The 22,842-nt window shown below is 28.2% G+C and overlaps 2 protein-coding genes across 6 annotated transcripts; one reads left to right on the top strand and one right to left on the bottom strand.

The window, feature by feature from the left end:
• Positions 1–2,336: 2,336 nt before the first annotated feature.
• Positions 2,337–4,355, top strand: LOC145197804 (tetraspanin-33-like). Its single transcript, XM_090079574.1, has one exon. It carries the CDS (start codon positions 2,921–2,923, stop codon positions 3,740–3,742), a length of 822 nt encoding a protein of 273 aa, XP_089935700.1. The 5' UTR covers positions 2,337–2,920; the 3' UTR covers positions 3,743–4,355.
• A 2,981-nt stretch (positions 4,356–7,336) lies between these two features.
• On the bottom strand, positions 7,337–21,698 carry LOC145191302 (phosphopentomutase-like). Of its 5 annotated transcripts, XM_090078924.1 has the most exons (20): positions 21,583–21,698; positions 21,348–21,469; positions 19,695–19,794; positions 19,521–19,588; positions 17,432–17,520; positions 15,719–15,803; positions 15,033–15,116; positions 14,777–14,800; positions 14,227–14,396; positions 13,886–14,009; positions 13,712–13,777; positions 11,916–12,013; positions 11,169–11,266; positions 9,284–9,366; positions 8,860–8,953; positions 8,602–8,731; positions 8,276–8,375; positions 8,035–8,124; positions 7,824–7,957; positions 7,337–7,728 (listed from the first exon to the last, which is right to left on the bottom strand). In XM_090078924.1, the coding sequence occupies exons 2-20, from the start codon at positions 21,453–21,455 to the stop codon at positions 7,629–7,631; spliced, it is 1,845 nt and encodes a 614-aa protein (XP_089935050.1). In that variant the 5' UTR covers positions 21,456–21,469; positions 21,583–21,698; the 3' UTR covers positions 7,337–7,628. The 5 variants fall into 5 exon arrangements, 3 of the variants coding, with proteins under 3 accessions (XP_089935050.1, XP_089935049.1, XP_089935051.1); XR_016449854.1 differs by lacking the exon at positions 11,916–12,013; XM_090078923.1 differs by lacking the exon at positions 21,583–21,698 and having other exon boundaries at positions 21,348–21,494.
• Between the last annotated feature and the right edge of the window lie 1,144 nt (positions 21,699–22,842).

The following is a 22,842-nucleotide window of genomic DNA, read 5'->3' as shown; positions in this document are numbered from 1 at the left end:
TGATGTTGTTAATATCCAGTATCAATATCCTAAAGAATTTATTTATAGTGCCCTAATGTTGGTTATTATCTTAATAGGAACTGGCTTTGACTTAATATGACCTTAGATTAAAAAAAAATCAATTTCTTTCCCACACTTATTTCCAATGGAATATCAATTATAATTATTGGTTTTTGATAATTTTTTTTTGGTACTTAAGAAATAAAGATACCTGTCTTATTAATACAGTTTTTTAATTGAACATATATAATGAAGGGTCAAAAAAGAAAGTTGGAAAACCTACACTATCTACTAATGTGTTTGTTTATATTTAAATATTTTACATTGTTTGACCACCTTTTTTCTAATCATAATTAATTACCCAATATTAAAACATTGATGAAAACTACTTCTCAATTCACAAAATTATATAGTAAAATGTTTGTTAATTAGTTAAGCTTACATGGTTGTGTAAAAGCTTTGGAAAATGTTTTAAGATTAAAAGTTCGCAGCGTAGATGTATATTTCTTATTGATGAAATTTGTATAAAAAAAATTTTTCCCATCATGGAGGTAAGTTTTTTAGGGAATCTATTAACCAACCTGGCATTTTTTGTTATATCATGTTTGATATAATAGTAAAATGTTGGTTTGGCGGACCAGAATTTTAAATGATTCCTGGCCGTCACCTCAATGCTAAATTTATTTTCGCTTAATCCCAACCTATTTTTAAAAAGATTGATGACAAACTTAATTCAAAGTTTCTGTTAATCATTGCCAATGGAGATAATAAAATAAACAAAACAATTATGTGTCACAGATTAGCTAAGTTGACACATTTCAAGTGATAAGATAATTCTAGGATGCAAAATTTGAAGAAACACAAATGTAAAATATTTGATCAAAGAATTCAAAGTTTACAGCTCAAGAAGATACTTTATTGAATTTCAGATTCAAATAAAACATGGTTACATTTGTAATGAAGCAACTTTATTTGGTACTTACGTCGGCCTTCAATTAAAAAAATTCCCGCGCGTAGTCAAGCTCTATTTACTCTTTTACGGCGTTCTAGAAATAACAGGCCCTTAAAAAACGTAAATATAGAAATCGGATTCAGAACATTGTAAATGCGGTTAATCGGTTGTCATTAATAAAAATCTTATGAATTTTAGAGCCCTATTAAAAAAGTTGGGCGTAAATAAATATTCCTGCTAGAAATGTGAGAAACATGACTCAATTAAAAACGTATCAGATATTTCTAAAATTTTAATTAAATAGATCTCAGCACAAATCAAAAGTTCCTGCTAGAAATTTGAACATCGATTTTTATTGGAGCATGCTCAAAAAATGTTTCCTTAGGTCTTTCGTGAAAGTTTTATCATTGTAAGGTGGCTTACGAAGATGAATAGAGTTCCACGCGATCATGCCCTGATATTATCAAAACTGTAAACAACCAGAAATCTAGTAAAATGCTACCTCTGCCATTCATTGACCAAAGTTAAATTGTGGAGTAGGGAATACAATGTGTTCTAAAGGCAAGAACATTGTGACTCCTTTGTGAGAAAATTTTACGCCATATCTAATCATTGAATCTGATATCTACAAATAGAAACGAAACAGCAACGAAGCAGTCTGACAAAAAAGTTCCAGACCCTCAACTACTAGCAGCATATCTCCATTACTAGCAACATTCAATCATTCAAAAAGTTATTGAATCAATAGAAACAGTAAATTCAGCAGCACTAAATTCAAGCGAGGGTTTGACTTTAACAGCAAACGTTTGTTTCATAAAATAAAAATAAATACAAATATTTTGATTAACACCAAAGTCAAGAAGTTTATTTAAAAAGATTTTTTTTTTTTCGAGATATCGTCTCTTTTGGTTTTCATCAATGATTACAGATTTTTTTATTGTTTATATTAAAATACAAACTCTTTACTACCACTTGAAAGAATTGCACGTAAAAATAGAACCAACTTCAGGTTTTATTTTTAAAAGGTTTTAAGCATAAAAAAATTGTGATCTCTTTTCAAAAGTTTTATGTTACGCCAGCTCATTAAATTGTAAGGTTTGATTATGTAAACATGAATGTTTACAAACGTTGCTGCACCTAATAAGTTTTGACGATTAAATTGCAACAAATCAACGCCAGCCGTGTTTTTGTTAAATGTTGCTAGCAGTATTCTTTGATAGATAAAGATTTGAAATATGTATTTATCCAGATTTAAATAAAAATTAATTTACACTTTTACTACCCCGCCGATAGAAACATTTCCACCTGGTTTTGTTCCCCCTCTCCTCGCCCAGTTTTTAAAGTTGAATTGCATTACGTACTGGAAGTAAAGGTGATCTGGGAATTACTCGAATCATTCGGTCAAGATAAATGATTCATTTACAAGTCAAAGTTGAAAATGGCTGTCCTACGCTACCGCCCTTCTCTATACAACATGAAATAAAAAGAAAAGTTTCTGGTTTATTTTAAGAGGTCTTCTAAATAGGAAAGGTAGAGACTAACTAGTGATATTTTTCTAACACGAAATCTTTTTCGAAACTTGATAGATAAGGTTAGCAAAACCTTATTTAAACAGTAATGTGCCTAAAATAATGAACACCTTAAAACGAATATATGCTTATAGTATTAATCTAGTTTTTTATTTTACATGGTTTATTTATAGCTAAGCTGTAACTTCATTGATAAGTATATTATATAGTAAATTTAAAATTTCTAAGTGTTTATATGTATATATGGATTATCTAAAGTTATGATTTGTTATACAGATTTTTGCAACAAACATTAGAGTTTATTCTAGTACTTTTCATAGTTATTTTGATTTCTCTATATTGAGAGAAAAGAAAAGGTTGTTAAAAAATTGTTTGGCTTTAAGCCCTTGATATAGAATGTGTTCATTTATTTTGAGTTCTTCTTTAGAAAGTAATAAATATGGCTTCTGATGATACATCAGGATTAATTGGATTTCAAAATAAAGTCTCTTTGAAGCTTAAATATGCCCTTCTTGTATTTGCAATGTTTTTCTGGTTAGTTGGCGGTCTTTTTGCTGCAATTGGTGGTTATTCAATATCACAAAAGACTGGATATGAAGAGTTATCTGACTTTGCAACAGATCCTGGTATCATATTTGCACTGTTAGGTTGTTTTATTTTTTTTATATCTACATTTGGCGTACTTGGAGCTCTCCGAGAGAACACATGCTTGTTAAAGACCTACAAAATTCTGCTGGTTGTGACAATGTGCTTTGAAATATGTTGTGGGATTATTGCTTTTGCTTTTTGGCCAGAAGTTAAAAAAATGGTTGACTACAATTTACAATATGCCATTAAGAAATACACTGTCAATCCTGATTTGCGTAACATGATTGATAAGTTTCAACGAGAAGTGGGCTGCTGTGGAAGTTTAACAGTTGATGACTGGGACAGCAATCCTTACTTCAGCTGTGAAAACTTAGAAAGTTATCGTTCTTGTGGTGTGCCATGGTCATGCTGTCTTCGCAAGTATGAAGCTAATCGTCAGTGCGGTTATGGAGTAAGAAATAATCGTGTCCATGTAAAGTTGTCCAATGAAATTTATACTATTGGTTGTTTAGACAAAGGATTTCAGTTCTTTAAAAACCATTTGCTTTTGACAGCTGGTCTTGCAATTGGTTTCACTCTTCCCCTCTTTCTTGGCATGATTATGAGTCATATTCTTGGTCGTCAAATTAATGCTCAAATAGCTGAGTTGAATAAGCAAAATGTTTTACTGTAACTATAGTAACTATAGTATGATTGTGTTTGGAAACAAAATTGGTAAAGCAATTTTGTTATTGATTTCCCCTTACACTTGAGTGTGTATTTATTTAAACTTCTGCAGAGTTTACATTTGTGATGGAAATCCAATTTTATATTTTCTGTTAGAATATTTTACCTTTGTAAAAAAAATTTTAAATACTTCCAGATGTTTTGTATTTAATTTGAAATAAGTTGCACATAGCGCTATGGAAATATCTGGTAAATTGTTCACTTATTTAAACCATTTGACTGAAGCGCATAAAGTTTGTAAAAAGTTTTTTTTTTTAACTCATACTTGGTTTTTAGTTTGTTTTTCGGTTGTTTTTTTTTATATTGTTTTTTTTTTCTTTTCTTATTTCTACATTTCACAACTTCTCTATTTTTTTATTCTTTTCTATATAGCACATCTAAGTATTGTTAAAACTTCTAAAAGTTTTCCTTTATCAGGACTTTGCTTTTTGTCATTTGTTTTAATGGTTTTTGATAATGATTTTTTTTTTCCGAAATGCTGTGGGGTGGTTTGAGTTGTATTGTTGTATTTTTTTTTTTTTTTTGTAAGTTTATTAAACTCTTAATAAAAAACTAAAAAACTTGATTTGCATAATTTTAAGAACTTATTTTGCAAACGAAATTTTGATATCAACTGCAGATTTGACTAATTCTATCGGAGTTGAAAGTTTGAAAAAAATAAAAAAACGATTCACAATTCCATATTAAAGGATGTTGCACGTTGTTACAACTATTAGACGGGGAAATGAGTAACATTCTGCATTTGTCACTGCTTATGTTAAGTTGCCATTTTATAAAATGTCATACTACCGATTATTTAAGTAAGCAGCTGGTAGCCGCTACTTCTTTTTTGTTAGAAAACATGCGGCATTTAACAGATCAGATTATTGGTTGATAATCCGAATATTTAAATAACACATTGTCATCTAACGTAAATTGCTCTTATGTGAATAATTCAAGGCATTAACTTACTGTGCATAAATTATGCTACATTACGATATTTGTAGTATTGTTAAGATAAATCAAAATGTGTCAAATACTTAAGCCTATTTACAAAAAATTAGGCTATTTCTCGAGATTAAATACAATATTGTCTTAGGGCCAATATTATAAAACAGTTTACTGTTGTAACACATTCCGAAGCTACTTAAAATATGAAAGTTATGAATTTTTACAAAATAAGTACTTTAAAACAAGTCAAAATCTATAGTTTTTACTTTAAAAAATGGTGTAATTTTCACATTTTCATTAACTTATTACCTGTAAGTTAGCTTCAAAATATATTACGACCGTAGACTAACTTAAACCATTAAAACACTCGTTCTTGAGCATAAAATCTTATAAAGTCTGTCATTCACAACGAGATCTTTAACTTAAATTCAGGCGAAAGTATAATAAGACCTGCTTACATCAAAAACTATCGGGTCCTAATTTAAATAATTACAGGGTGACTAGAAAAAACGGAGACAAATATTTTTAATCATTTTTTATTAAACCAACAAAAATTAAGTAAAACAACGATGAATAACAACAATACACTCAGCAATAATACACTCAGCCGGTTTCGAAGTGGCTTCCTCCCGCGGCGATACATAAGCCCAAACGCGTCTTGAAATTTTCAGCGATGGGCCGCAGGTCTTCTGGCGACAATCAATCCCATTCCCGGCGCAGCGATTGCTTCAGCGACTCCAAACTTATGTGGCGTGTAGCACAGGCCCTGGCCTCCAAAATTGACCACACGCTATAATCCATCGGGTTGAGATCCGGTGAATAGGGTGGCCATTCCGAAGACGCGATGAAGTCCGGAAAATGCGTCCGACACTAGTATTGAGTTGTTTTCGCCTTGTGAGCAGGGGCAGAGTCCTGTTGGAACGTCCAATTCACATCGCCGAAGTGCTGTTGGTCCCACGAAAGCACCATAGTCTCGAGAATGTCGCGTTGGTAGACGTCTTGGTTGATTTTGACTCCTTTAGCCACGAAAACGAGGGGATCTTACCGCTAACACAGATTCCGCCCCAGACCATGACGGACTGCTGTTTTTGGCGGTGTTCAACAATGGACGACCTGCCGGGAGCCTCAGCGGACCAGCTCCTGTCGTTTTGGTGGTTGTGCACCTGCTCAACGGTGAACAGCTTCTCGTCCATGAACAGGATGCGCTCCCATCGCTGAGCAGCGGCCCGACGCATGCCTTACAAGCTCCAAAAAGTTCAATTGCTTAAATGTGTGCTCTGGAGCCGCACACATTTAAGCAATTGAACTTTTTGGAGCTTGTAAGGCATGAGGTTAAGCTCCTTTTTTGCCATTTGTCGCACCGATTCACGTTTCATTCCGGTTTCACGGGCGATTTTTCGCATGGAGACCCTCAAATTTCGCTTGACTCGCTTCCTGATGATCTGGCGGTTGGCAGACGTGTTGACGGTGCGTCTTCTACCACTTCCTGGACGGCGACCATCGTGGTCGAGCTCCTTGAAACGATTGACGGCCTTGGACACAGTTTACTTAGGCACATTAAGAAAGCGAACAATATCACATTGACACATTCCTTTACAAAACAACTCCAAAATTGCACTACGTTTATTTGACATTCTAAAAATATATTTTAGAGATATCAAACTAAGAACATATATATACTAAACATAAAAACATGGAAAATCCGAAAACCAATAAAATTAATTGGATATCGTAAAAAACTTTATTATCAGGACATTAAATTTTGTCTCCGTTTTTTCTGGTCACCCTATATGTAAACAATTTTTAAACTTCTTGGTAAATAAGTAAAATCCTGAAGTAGTTAAGAAGTACAAGAGAAAAAGGATTGATTGCGAACGTAATTACATTATAGTCTAAATTATGTACAATGCATTAATGACTGGGATTCTTTTCGATGACTTTGCAAAAGATTTAGTAATTAAATCCAACGTTTTGAAGATCATGAAATAGAAATAGTCGATAGTTAATGGAAATCTTTCTTTAAGAAAATTATGCAGGGATGACTATTAGATTCTTTTTTAATTGTTAAATTACAGAAAAATGTAATCTAAAGAAAGTGAACCCAAGACTAGGTTTTTTCCCCAAACAACATTTAATATCCTGGACACTTTCATGACAGGAACAGAATGCTGAATTCTAAAAAACTGTTTTTGAACACGTTTTAAGATGTAGACATACTTTATAGGGAATAAAATTATCAAGAAAATGTTTCATTGTGTGACTATTTTTTATTTCTTGTAGTCTCTAACTGATATAGGAAGTATTTGAAGTGAATAATTAAAATAGAAAGAAAAACAATTACTATTACAATGGAAATATTTAGAAAAAAAGTGTCACAAAAACAGTCCAACTATTGAATTTTGTAGAGTAAAATATTGAATATCCACTAGTAAAATTACATAGAAAAAAACTTTGAGACTTGTACTCTTAGCTCAAAGATAGAACTCGCTAGATAGCATTACCATATCAAGAGCCTGTAACCAGCAACTATATGTTTTAAAGGGGGAAACTCATTCAGGACTAATTTTCACGAATTTAAATGTTTGTGAAAAGCAGTGTAATGATAAAGAAATTGATAATATATTACATGTATTTACTAAATAGTTAATCATCAAACTAATTCTAATTATTAACTCTCCAATAATATAAAGTAATTAATTTTAAAATGTACATTTCGAACCATAAAAATGAAAATTCACAAGCTAAATTAAAAAAAAAAATTCATATCCGCACAAAACAATAAGTTATCTTCCAATAAAAATTGGTTTTCAATCGCAGATAAAAATAATATGCAATTGCTGTTAAAATATAAGTTACCAAAAACCTTTTTTAGATAACCTATAATTACTTATAACAATGAACAATTAACGAGCAATCAGGTGATTTTTTTCAGGTTCGAGGAGCTCATCAACAAGATGTTTAATCAGGTCATTCATTTTCGCTTCGGCTTCAGCTCGTGTCATTCTATAAATATAAGCATAATTAACCCATTAGTTAAAAGAACTAATAAAAAAAAAAAGCTATCAGGATTATTTAGTACCTTTAAATTTTGAACTTACCTGTCACCCGGCAGAACGTATATTTCTGTATAATATTTAATTTTAGGTTCTGTTCCGCTTGTACGAATCGACGCCACACAACCCTGATCAAATGTAAACGTCAATAATTGGCCAGATGTACTTGTGGAAAAAATCTAACAGCAAAAATATTTATTTAGAGTTGATTGAAATGTCAGGTAACAAAAGAATCAAAGCCATTAGTAACACTAACCGGTTTATTATCTGGTTGACTGTTATCGAATCCTGAGCCATATAAATCTCGAACGTGCACTACCTTATACGGACCAACAAATTCTGGGTACTAATTTTAATAGAAGATGAACTAAAATTAAACTTAATTTAATAAATGAAAAAGATGTCTTTCAACAACTCGTATTAATTTTGAAATTAATTTCAAAATTAATAAGACTTAAAACTTTAAATAAAAAAGAAATCAAACTTAATCAAGACACCTGTCCGTTGTTAGCTTCCCTAATGCGTTGGAAGAGGTTTTTAATGGTGACTTGATCGTGGCATGTAAAGTAAGAAGTGTTAGTAATGTGTAAACCATACCTAAACATTATTAATTTTTTTTATTATATTCATAGTATGACAAAGCATTTCATTAAAATTCCGACATTTCATTAGCATTTCGACCTTTTAAAAACAGAACTTGCTTCTAACTACACTAAGTTTCATTACAAATTTTAAAGAGATATTCTTTTTTTGCAAACGCTTAAAAAGCAACCATTAACAACAAATAATAATGTTGCAAAGCTACTAACGTGCAACCACTTACTTCTTATTTAGTTGATCAAGTTTTTCAGCAACAGTTATACCTTCATGGTACAAAACACAAGCCATCTCTGATGCAACTACACTTGCACTGATACCATCTTTATCAAGCACTTGAGTACCAAACATATATCCTAAAGAAATACACAAAACTTTATCATAAGTGCCATCTCAGCGCAGCACTTATTTTCTCAATGAAATTTTTCTTTGAAAACATTTCTTTTTAAACAGTTATGAAGTGAGTTTGGTTTTTTATTCTTACCCAAAGCTTCTTCAAATGCAAACAATACAGTCTTTCCTTGGTTCAAAAATTCAAGGGACTGATTTCCTGTCCATTTGAATCCACACAGTGTTTCCTAGAAGCAAAACAGAACACCTGAGTTGAATTTTGCAATCAAATGTTAAAATTAACATCTGTAAAACTCAAATGTTTCCCGCTTATACTGATAGTATAACATTCCCCATTCAATATTACAATATTACATCATTTGCTGATAAATTTTATCATATTTAATGTTAGAACATTAGTTTTAACTGACGTTACAATACTAATTATACATGACATTTTATTATCTACTAAATATGACGTTACAATAATTATGACATTTCATTTTATAACATTTTTACATGTTCATCATACCTAAGATACTTTGAAAAAGAGTTTTAAAAGCAAAAATTTTAAATACTTCAGATTGAAATCCTTCAATTTCAGCCATTGTCTTTAACACACGAGAAGAAACAGTGCTATAAAGCATGTACACAGAATCCTCTGACAAAAAAAACAAAGAAAAATTTTTGCAACAAAAATCATTTGATCTCATTTTAAAAAATTTAAATTGAAGATTTATTTCAACATAAAATAAAAGTAAATACTTAAAATTAAAATAAAATTTAACACAGAGTGGGCCAGAATTCACTTTACAATTTACAATTTAAACAACCTGTATACACACACACACACACTGGATGTTTCATAATTTTATTTAGTAATATATTTATCAAAATAAAAAAATAATTTAACTTATTTTTGTCTGTTGTTTGTTGTCAAAGGAAGAAGTCTGGATTAGAAAGGTTGGAAGAACAAGCTGACTTAATTAAACCTTGTCTGCTTATTCATCATTGAGGGAAATTTTGATCCAGTCAGCTTATTACTTGGCAGGAATAATGGGCAGATGCCCTGTCTTGTTGAATGTACATTCCACATTGTTTAACTTGAAGCCATAATAATTTTCAAGATACTTTTGTAGATATGAATCATCTGTGACCAAAACATCAAAAATTATTAACCAATTAAATCACCTTAAGTTATACCACAACACACCATCACTCTATTCTTTGAGTTGGGCACAGGTGTTTACTTGTGCTGATTAGAACAGGCTCAATAGCAACGATTATGACAATTTATAATGCTGTCCAGCATGAATTAGCTCTTGTCTGACCAAATAATCTTGTTTAGCAAGTTGGAATTTTCTTTAAACTTTGACAACATGATCTCACAAAACTCTATTCTTTTGTCAAATTCATCTTCACTTAGCTCTTATACTGTACTTGGTCTGAATGATTGAAAGCCTACTTCTTGAATAACACAATAAAGTTGCTTGTGCTCATTCTCATCTTGATAGCGCCTTTCAAATTGACAAATTGTCAGTTTCTTCAACCATTTCTCTAACATTTTGAACAATAGAACAAGAGCAGCTGGGTCTTTCTCAATTGTAAACACTGCCTATCTCTTTAAACTTGTGAACCATATTTTGAATCAATTTCTCATGAGGTGGAAAGTAGTAAAATGACTTTTCCATTGCCTTCTAAACTCTTGAAAAATCTCAAATTTTGGCAAATAAAAAAATAATTTGAATTCTCTCTTTGATCAAAAGTTGTAAAGCCATGGTTTTTTATATATATATCCAATTTAATGATTAAACTTTACGTACAGATTTTTAATAAATATAATGATAATTAGGAGCAAACACCCAGTACACTTATGAAACTTTTTATTTTCAATAAAGAATATTCTTCAGATATGTAGAGTTTTGTTGACCATCATGTTCTCATGATCTGACAGCCCAGATTTCTTTTTATGGAGATATTTGAAACATCAAGTGTTTATTATTAGGTTCTAAACTATTATTGAACTAAAGGATAATACTTTTCAGGAAAATTGAATGATAAACAGAACCAATTTGCAAGCAGTTTCAATTAGCATTAATGGTCATTTGAAAGATATTATCTTTCATTTTTAAGCCTAAAAAGCCCACAAAACATAAATTATATTTAAAAGAAAATTATAGAGGAATTAAAAGTAAAAACTTTATTTCATTTTTAAATGGTAAAGTGACTTCTGCCCCACCTTGCATAAAAAATGTATCATTTTGAAGGTCTCATGAAAAAATAACTCAGTAAGTTCAAAAGTTAAAAGCTTTAAAGATTTTTAAAAACATTTCATAGTTAAGTATTCATATAAATAATAAATTTATATAATAATTTTATAATAATTTATATATTTTTTTTTTTGTTGTGTTGTTGTTGCTGCTCAAAAAATACACAAAAATAACAAACAGCAAATTAAGTTACTCGGAAAATTATTGCCATGTATTTTCTTGAAATTTATAAATGCCCACCATCCGAGTAAAAAAGCAATTTCATTCCCAGTAAAAGCCTTCCATGTACCACTAAAAATGGTATGAATTCAGATATATAGAAAAATTAGCTTATAAATTACAGGATTATCTAAAGATTAAATAGACAAAATATTTAACCTCAAAGCATAAAAATAATGGTTTCTATATTTAACAAAAAACATCAAAAAAAGATGACTTTGACAACCATTTAATATGAAAAAAAAAAACAAAAAAACAACAACTGACTTTTCAAGTAGTAAACAAAGATTTATAAAAAGTTAAACAAAGATTAAAAAACATTGTCTAGAAAGAGCATTGAAAATTTGATGATTTCATTTTTTTTTCTCTCTCATAAATTTTAGTATATTACAGAATAAAAAAGAAACGACTTGATGGATAAAATAGTTATGAAGACCTCAATTTGGGAAATTTAAGTTAAAGCATTTGAAATAGTCATTAAATAGATTATTTCCTTTAAATGTAAAGTTAAACACTCTACTTTTTATCATAGCATGGTGAAAAAGATTCTGACAAGCGACATTTAATAAGTTTTAACATTCTGCATTCAGTTCGTGTAGTTCAAAAAATATCTATACTTGAAAATTTATAATTATATCTTGTAATGTCAATTTATTACAAATGTTTTATTAAACTTTAATATAGTTTCTGTCATAAAACAACTTATTATTTCATATCTTACTCTTTCAGTTTTTCAGCGATGGCCAGTCTATCAGCATCAGGGTCATGTGCTATGATAAATGGACTGCTATTTGCTTCTGCTGTCTCTATTGCAAGTTTCTATGAAGAGATGTTAAACTTTCCATTTCCCATAATTATGTTTATGTTTTACTATTAACATTTTATGTTTTTTGTTAAACTATTTTACATTTATGCATTTTCAAGGCTGGAAATAAATACCACCATTCATATTCTTGTTCATACAATTCCTCTTTCAAGTTTGATTATCAAATGGCCAATCCAACTATTTAAAAACACCACAGCTTCCAGCCCTGATGTTATTATAGTTAGGATTTAAATTTATGAATAAGTAAATATTAGGCTGTTTATTTACAAAATAATGTTAAATACTAAAATGAATAATTAACATAAAATACTATTTGTAATAACAAAAGTAATAATATGCATAAAGAATAAAAATATGCATAAAGATAAATAATATAAAGATTAATAATACACATAAATAATAAAAATAATAAACAAAAATAAAAATATTTAAAGCACTTTTAATAATAATAATAACAATAATAATAATAATAATAACAATAATAATAATAATGATAATAATAATAATAATAATAATAATAATAATAATAATAATAATAATAATAATAATAATAATGATAATGATAATGATAATGATAATGATAATAATAATAATAATAATAATAATAATAATAATAACAATAATAATAATAATGATAATAATAATAATAATAATAATAATAATAATAATAATAATAATAATAATAATAATAATAATAATAATAATAATAATAATGATAATGATAATGATAATAATAATAATAATAATAATAATAATAATAATAATAATAATAATAATAATAATAATAATAATAATAATAATAATAATAATAATAATAATAATAATAATAATAACAACAACAACAATAAAAATAGTAAATTTCTTTTCAATTTAAATTGCTTCATATTAGTTAAATCATTTCTTGTAAATATATTTAATTGTGTCTTCAATTTCAAGTCCAACATTTTTTATAAATTCCATTGTGGAAACTACATTTAAGTTTTGGTCTTCTGATCCTGCGTCATAAAGGTTATGCTTTACAGTTTAAAGCTCCTGTCAATGTTTCATTTACATAGCAAATGTAAGTGAAACATTTACAGCAAATAAAGTAATATCAATTTAGCAATAGTGTATATATAAGTAAATTTATAAGCATAAAGCTAAATTTAATTAGTCATCAGTCAAAATATGTTCAATTAGTCATGAGTAAAAATATTTAAAGGGTCATTATTCAAAATACGTTTAATTAGTCATTGGTCAAATATGAAATTGCCACTGTTGATCTAGATAACAAGCCTGCAAGAATAGATTATGCAGTTCCAAATAATGTGACTGGTAAGGCTCTTATTGCTAGATTAACAATCTTAATGTTGTCATTCAATAATTTTCACACAGCCAAGACAATATATAACAATTATAGGAAAAAAAATGCTAGCAATGATAGTTGATTCCAACTGTTAAAATAGTGCTGGCAAGATTGCAAATGGAGACATTGATCAAATGTCATAACATCATTTTATTCATAAAATTGGTTTATTTGCCACTTCACTTTTGAAAACATTATTTATTCTAGTAAATTCTCAAATTTGAATAAAAATATAATTGTTGCCAGAACAATTAAAAAAAAAAATTGTTATTATAAATCTTAAGTATTTATAATAACAAATAATTTTTTTTATATAAAGTGGTATGCTAATTGTAATATTGCTGACCAGTGCATCCATTCCTTCCTCTGGATTTGGAAACTTGACTGTCGGGAAATCTGGATCAGGTTTTGCCTTAAAAAGTAACCAATTAAAAAAAAAAAATTAAAATAGGCAGGTAATCCTCTTTCCCCCTTCCTCCCCCAAAGAAAAAAAAATTAAAATAGGTAGGTAATTTTATACCTGAAGCTTAGTACTAATAAATGGCTTTAATGAAAATGCATTAAAAGCATCAATTTCATATTTTTCACCAACTCCGTGCATAGCTGTGTATGTTATATTCAAGGCACTAGATGCATTTATATTCCTATAAAATAATACATTTTAAAAAATTGTATTTTTTTTTAAACCTAACTTTACAATTTTTATACATTTGAACATGTTAAAATTTTTGAATAAGTGCAATCAAAAAAAATATGCATTAGTATTGCAACTATTGTTATCATTGCAATTGAAATGCTCATCAGGCTATCTAGGAACAATAACAACAATTCTCTGAAATTTTGTTGATGTTGCATAAACACCTGTTATAACAATGTTTTTGAATCACATTGATGTATTCTTGGTGAACTTCAAGCAATGGATCAACACAGAGCTCGCTAACTTTGTAAAAATTCACATCCCAAGAGCTTTCCATGGGTATTAAATTTGCTAATATACTTTGAGCAATGAGTTTGCTATGAGGTCGGTTGAGCTGGAAGTAAAAAACAGTGAGAGAACATCATGAATTGAAAATATTCATTAAACTTTGAAATAACTTTCACCCTTAAAATCAAGTTATCTATTTATGTTTTCTTTCTTCAAAAAATCTTTACATTTCTCTGTAAATTAGCTTTATTTTTCCATAGTTAAATAATCTTTTAACATAAGTGTACAAAAGACTTTCTATAAAGATACTTTCTGAGTAGTTTTAACACAAACCACTTTGCTGTAAAAAAATTTAATTTAAAGGATACAGATTGCTATTCATTATTAGGAAATGTTTTTGAAACATTTTGAAGCATTTAAAATAATTTTAAAACAAAAATATTTTGGGAACAACAAAAACTTAATTAAAATTTAAATAAATAATACCTGACATCCATTTGAGTAATAAATCTGGGAGAAAAAAAAGATTTATCTTAATAACTTAGGAAATTGCTGTCATTAAAAATAAACAAAAGAATTTAAAAATGTAATAATAATAGGTATACAAACATAATAATAGTTCTAACTAAAGTGACTAATAATGACAAATAATTAAAAAAAGGGAGAACAAAGAATAAAGTACACAGTGGAAAAAAACAATCATTTAATCTCAAATGAAGTTAAAATAAGAACAATAAATAACCTTGTATCCATTGTCCTCTTTTGGATTATGAGATGCAGTGATCATAATACCAACTGCACATTTGAATTTAAGTACAGAGAATGGCTACAACCAAACAAAAAACAGAAAAAAAAAAAATAAATAAATCTTTTTTAAAGTTATACTTCAAACTTAACTTTAATTCCATCAAAAACATGTACATTTGCAAATCAGATAAAAATAATAGTTTGAAACAAAAATATTTAACTAATAAGAAATATTATAAACAACTTTATTTCAAAACTCACTGACAACATTCTAAAACTTAGCTAACAAAAAATGTTACCATATTACAAAGTAATAATAAAATTTAAAAAGTAAAAAAATAGTTGAAATACTTTTACTAAACCATAAAGTTTTACTAAACCAGTTCTACCTAAAAAAAATGCAACTGAACTGCAAAGTGCTGCATAACTAACAACATCTTTTATTCTTATCTATTTTCTTCAATTTCTTTTCCTAAATGAAATGCAAAAAAACTATCTATGAAATTTTAGTCTTTGTTTGAAGATCAGAAGAACTTTTTATTTTATGATCATTAGAAGTTTTACTGTCTTTTCCAACTCTTCTTTTTAAACAATTATATAACGTACATAGAGCATGCATTTTATTTACATAAAATTGACATTTTCATAAAAAGAAAAAAACCAACTTTCTTGAATACTTACAACATATGGTGTTGGAACAATATCAGAAAAAAGGTAGACTTTAACACCTGCATGAAGAAATATAGCAGCAGCCAACCTTGCAAACCTAAAAACAAATTTTTCAAAACAAATTTTAAGAATTATAGAATGTATAATAATAAATTCATTAATTTGTGTGCATAGTTTTACATTAATTAGAATTCTGTACAATTTAAGTAAATGAATGTACCTATAACAACTGACAATAGTTTTTATAATATAAAAAATGACTATTATAATCATCTGTAGTATTGATAAGTCTTTGATAAAGTTAATGGTTGCTAAAATGATATTACACATAAATTTATGAAGTCAATATTTTTTTGTAACTGTCATTTCTGAATGGTTTTAAAAATTAATTTTTGATTAATTTATTTAAATTTACTGTTCCTATGTGACACAAAGAATCAATTCAGAATACTTTTTTTGGAGTAAAAAAAAAAGCCTCATGGAAGACAAACAGACAGTTTCTGTGTTCAAGTTGTTAGATCAACTTTTATTTTTACTTGTGTTAAGTTTTTTTTCTTGTGTAAAAGATTTATAAACTTTTGTGCTGTTTTTGGGTTCATAAATGGGTCAACGATGCAAAGAAAAAAAGGGTTAATGCAATTAGGAGGTTTGATATTAACCTTTAATCACAGCGTAATAATTTTTTCTGACTATGTCACCTCAGATAAGTCAACCCCATTTTCTTAGAACAACCCTGATTAGAAAATAATTCCTTAAAATTGACCATAAAAAATTAAAGCTGATACAGAAAATGCACCAAGGAACCCTGAAAAGGTTTTATTTTGTATTAAATTTTCCAATATAAGAATTTCATGCTGTGTTTTCAAACATAGGCAGCTATTAAAAAATTTGATTTCTGTTTCTCTAAGTTTCAATCAGTTCTATATTTCTACTCCTTTCCAAGAGTTTTCCTTCACTCTTATGACATAATGACTCAATTTAAATATCAATTATCTAGCTTGATTTGGAGTCTCAAAATAAATTTTATCAAGAGTATTTCTAAGTGGAGTAATATAATGAATTCTAGATTGCAGCAATAGCTAGTATATAAAGAACCTGTTACAACAATCTTAAAAAAATTCTTACCAAAGATTTAACTAAGTTTTAATATAACCAATGATTTATCTTAATTATATATACAAAATAACACCATTGAGTAATTATTGTACTTCATGTATGGGGAAATAAAACAATCATTAGGAATATAATATCCTTTTTATTTTATGTTAATTGTGACATAAAATACCATGATATGGTAGTGAAGAAAATGGCCTCAATATTTTATTTGTATCATTAAACTTCAAAATATCTTACTATAGACTTTTAGTTCATATTCATTTGTTTAAAAATTTTATTATCATTTGAAAAATCTTTAATTTTAAGTAAATATAAATCAGTATTATGAATGTATTATGAATGATTTTCTCTTAGAACTTTTCTTTTGCTGAAGGCTTCATGAAATAATTGTATAATATTACAAAACCATATTTTTTTTATAATTGTTAACTACATCCTATGCAATTACAGCAGACTATTTATAAATAGTCTGTTGTATTTGTTTATAAATAACTTTTACAAAAAACATGAATAAACACCTGAAATACCTTGATTAATACATTTCTATCAAAATATACAATTTCTTTCTATACAAAACTACAAAAGTCTAGACAGAAAAGGTAAATTAACCTGTGGCTACCATGACGTGCATCATGACCAATAACAACGCCATCAATCTTCAGATTCACAAATTCTTTTGAAAGATACTCACAAAGACCCTGGAATTTTAAAAAATTACTGTTTGCGTTTAGAAAATTAAGTAAAAGGGCCAGTATAATATAAATTCTTTAACTTGTTATGGATTTGCATCATTTTGAAAAACAGCAAAAGCTATTTAGATAAAGATTTATAAATATTCACCTGAATTAAATGCCTTTAAAACATAATTCAAAGTGGTCATGCCATGGTCTAATTATGATTTTAAAAAAATTAAACTAAAATCCTATTTTACCTTCACATATTATGGTCACCATTTAAAACAAAATATAACCATATTAGAAAACCCTAATTCAACTAGCTGTACCAAATCTTTTCAAAATAAATACACTCAACTTTGAAAATGTAAACTCTGCAGATAAAAAATGTATTTTTTAAAAGTGACTTTTAGGCTAAAATGGTAGTTTAGCTTAAAACAATAAAAATTCTAAATTGGATATTGTACGATCAAGTATTATGATCACTGATACTGTTAAGTATTATGATTAAGGAAACCGTTAGAATAACAATTTAAAGGAGAGAATATGTACACTAAAAATTTATAAATCAAAAATAAAGTTTATTTACAATAGATTTGCAAAATTATGTAATCAGAAAAAAAAAATCTCAATTTGATCTTTAGAAAAAAAGATTCACAAAATAATTTTCTAAAATTTTAAGGCATTTCTTAGATTTATTGGCGCTAAAATATCAGCAATATATAATTTGTAATGTTTATTAATTGTAAACTCAATTTTGTACTAATTTAACGGACAAAAAAATTTTTTCTTGAGGTTTTTACTTTGAGTTTTAGGGATTTATAATTGATTTTAGTGCTATTATTGAAATCCAGTTAATAGATATTTTATTTCAAATACAAGTTTAATTGAGTTCATCTTTGATTCCAGGTCAATAAAACTTTTAACTGATAGTCTAACAAACTCTATTTTGCATATCTATTTACTATACTAATACTGCTACTTAGCAAACTTGGTAATAGTTAAAAATCATCAACATATTAGCTTTTCTTTGTCATAAAGGTCATCTGAATATGCAGTGAAAGACTGATGGCACATACTTTATGGCAGCCATTTTTTGGTTAACATTGATTTTAATTTTTTTTCTGACCTTGAAGAAACTTCCTTAACTGAGATTAAAATTTTTTTTCCAAATCTGGTAATAATAATAATATAATAAATATGGTAATAAAATAAAAATAAATATGGTAATACAGGAACACTATTAGTTACTACTTTTTTAATTTGTACCTAAAATTTGTTAGTGGTATTAACATCCCTCCAATGTAATGGTGGGGAATCTTGGACCATGAACTGAATGATTTAAATACAAAAAAATTAGAAATAGGTTGAATAACTGTCAGCCAATCAAATGTCAGCTCCATGAGGAGAAATTGTTAGAGTTTGTAGAAAAACAACTTAAGTAACTAACAATATACCTAGTATTCCACATGTAACAACGTACTACATTTGAATTAGATAAATGATCTGCATTGCAAGCAGACTTAATAAAACAGAATATTGTTAAAAACAAAATTTAAGAGTTGAAAATCTTATATTACATTGGAATAAACATCTTTCTTGGTTACAACATTTTTAGCTAATGATAAACTTGTCTTGACTCAACTGAAAATATCTTGGAAGGAAAATAAACTTTTTTTATTGTGTTTTATTATTTCAAGATACTAGTATATTAGAATGAAATTAATGTCTGGGTTGTTCCTGTATTTAAATCCTTTTTTTTTTTTTAAAAAAAAAAATTAAAAAAAAAGAAGTTATTTAATATTGTCTCACAATCTCTTAAATTTTTACATAAGACTGTTTCATCATAGTATGTCTTGAAGCAGAAATCTAAGAATGACTAGTCTTGGAATAAAAACTTTTTAAATCATAAATTAACTCCAATAAAAAATTGAAACACTTGAAATAACAAACTTTATTCACTATCAAATTAACCTTAAACTGATTTTGGTTAAACTTAATTATTTTTTTAAATGAAAAGTCACCTGAGTTGTTTGTATCACTGTCAAATCATTCATCCTTGAAAACCCAGCCCCCATTGCAGCACGTAATCCTAAACAATAAAAAATACCTTTTAACAAACAATACTTTAAAAATTTTCTTGAGTAATTTTTAAATGTGCAAGAGCATTTTATTTAAAATTTTACACTGAAATTTACCTGCAGTACCAAAATCTAGTCTTGTCAATAACTTTTTTGCTAAATCATCATATCTCTTTGCTAATACAAGTTTCTTGATTTCATTAAATGTAGTTTCATTCTAAAACACAAAAGAAATGAAAATTTTTTAGTAAAACTAAATAGTTTTAGCACTTTATTATGTTAATTACAAATGAACAAAATATTTGAATTGTTAAATAAATTCATTTTTACTATTTTACAACCTTTGGAACTTTATGTGGAATTATGCATATAATCAGGGAATATATACGTTTTCTGTGTGTGTGTGTGTGTGCGCGCGCGTGTGTGTGTGAGAGAGTGTGTGTATATACACATACATGCATACATACATACATACATACATACATACATACATACATACATACATACATACATACATACATACATACATACATACATACATACATACATACACACACACACATAGTAATACCAAACTCAAATTAGAAGGTCGAATTGAAAGCACAGAAAATGGGCTGCTTGGGTTGAAAAGGATAACAAGTGCCAAAAATGACAGAAAAATAAAGAAAGCTGTTAAACAGAATTAAAAGATGCTACCAAGAAAACTGAAAACCATTTTGGAAGACAAGGTATCAACATTTTATTTGGATCCTTGAAAAGGAAAAGTTACTAACTAAAATTTAGTAACAGAAAAACACTGAAGAAGATAAATCTAAAGCAAACAATTAAAATATGCCTTGCCTGGGCTAAGAACCAATCTGCTTTGTAAATTTTCTATTTTTTTTTTACTTCAGACACTTGCACATGTAATATTTTAGTATTGTGAGTCTACAAAAGATGGTATTGTTAATATCAATGTTGATTGCTTTGTTCAGGTTGTATTCAGTGATGAATCTAATTTTCAATGATGAAACTTCAAGATTTTGGCAGACAAAGCCAGGTTTGTAAATTTCAGACAACAACACAAGCTAGATTGAATTGTCAGCATTGTGAAGCACCTACAATGGTTTGGTCATGCATATCAAGTAGAATGATATTTGGTCATGAAAATCAAGCAAAGGTACTGTTTAATTGTTCAAGGAATGGTGTAACAAGATAAATACAAGACTTTCCTGCAGATCAGACTGATTCCACAACAATGAGAGTGGTTTTCTAATGATGAAAGAATGATTTTTATGCAAGAGGGTGCTCTGTGCTACACTTCAAAATCAATAAAGACATTCCTTACCAGTTAGAATATCATACAACTTGATCGACCTGACAATTCTACAGAGTTGAATCCTACTAAAAATCTATGGAAACTTGTCAAATGCAAACTCAGTGCTGACAAAATAACAAGTAAACAGCTCACAGAACAACTGAATAAAGTATGATATTGAGTTTCAGATTTTAAAACAACAACCTCATAGTGCATAAATAAAATGCCTCAGCATATCAAAGCTCTTTTAAAGTCAAAAGGATCTTCAAAAGAGCTTTTGAAACTTAGTACCAAATACTAAGTTTCATTTCATGGTTTGTATATGCTATTATATAGATCATTTAACAAAAAAAAAGTTGTGATTATTTGTTGTGCATTTTGAACACACAAAAAAAACATTGAAAATACATATACACGTGCATGCATGCATGCACATGCATGCAAATACCTACAGTATTAATACTTATCATTACCCTATCCCACTGCAACCACTCTTTAATCTTTTTATCCAGATCAATATTTCCAGACATAACAGAGTTTAGCAAACTTTGATCCAATAAGTTGTTTGAATTTTGCTGCATAGTTTGTATTAACTCTAAATTTAATTGAAAAACTTAAAATTTGTACTTGATAAAAAAATTAGTACTAAATTTTTTGTTTATAACCACAAATACACACAATTAAGTTTCAACTCAAAATACTACTAACTTTAAATATTTGAAAGTTTTGCAGGAACCTAATAAATCATAGTTTCAAATTTTGCATTTATAGCTAAGCTAGCAACAAAAAGCTGGCAAGGTATACCCTGTCTTTACTCCAAAACTGGAGGAACTAGATTATGACAATAACTATTTTTGAAATATTTACTTAAGAACTACTTTGAAAATATTTACAAGTAAACATTGGTTTTTTTTTTTTTTTTTTAAATGACTTTAAAAGCCTTTAAAAAAACATTACGAAATAATCATAAGAAATTTGATTTATTGGAATGACCACTATTTATAAAAAAACATTTACTTAATCGCAGTTTGGCTTTTATTTGTATATACATCTATTAAGAGTCATCTTGTTAAAACAAGTTGTTTGGAAATTTTAAAAGAAATACGGCTCTTTTTTAAAAGAGGTTTCTAAAAAGTTTAAGGTGGAGAAAAACAAATAAGCTAGTTTTTGTCTAGTAATATGGCAAGTCATCCTTTCTCTTTCCTCACTCCTCGTTCTTCTTACGTAAACTAAAAGTAAAATAATCAGATTTTATTTTTATTTTGTCTTTAGGCATTTTGTTTATCTATTTATAAAACTTAAATCGAGGCTTTGAGAACCAGACTGGCCTAAGGCGGGCCAATTGGAAATAATTCAGAGAAAACAGCAAGAAAAGTTTTGAATTGAAACTATAAATCACATGATTATGTGTTTATACTGATAAAGAATAATATCATATAAAAGGTACACTTTTTGAGTAGTGGGACAGGGATGGGTGGGGTAGGCCGCGTAACATGTAATTAGGAAAATTTAAGCGTTAGGCCACCTTTAGCTCTAAACGCATCAATTGGTGTAAAGAGAAATTCATTGCAAACTCCTCTTTCAAATCTGTTGGTTTCCCTTCATAAATATTGTTAAAAGGTCGTAAAACCTTTGTAAATTAGGTAACGTCTTTTACATCACGCTTCCATAAAAGGGTTCCTAAAGAATTTTTGAAATCGAGTAAAATCTATTTTGTAACAATAAATGCTTATGTCATTTTAAAAGTCGAAAAATACCCGAGTTTTAATGACTTTTTTAATCGTTGAATTTTATGAAGCTACGAAATCTTTTTTAGTATTGAAAACTTTGCAATAGAAATATTTAACTTTGCAATAGAAATATTTAACTTTGCAATAGAAATATTTAACTTGAAGTTAACTTGAAGTTAAAACTTGTAGCATTTTGAATTTTCAAACACCACCAAGGTCAAGAAAATTAATCCAGACC

Source organism: Hydra viridissima, unplaced genomic scaffold (genome assembly GCF_058129835.1).
Source record: "Hydra viridissima isolate aposymbiotic clone 2 unplaced genomic scaffold, HvirCarnegie_v1 scaffold_2, whole genome shotgun sequence".
In the NCBI taxonomy this organism is placed as follows: Eukaryota; Metazoa; Cnidaria; class Hydrozoa; order Anthoathecata; family Hydridae; genus Hydra; species Hydra viridissima.
The sequence above is the reverse complement of the archived record's forward strand: the minus strand, read 5'-3'. Positions and strand labels throughout refer to the sequence as shown.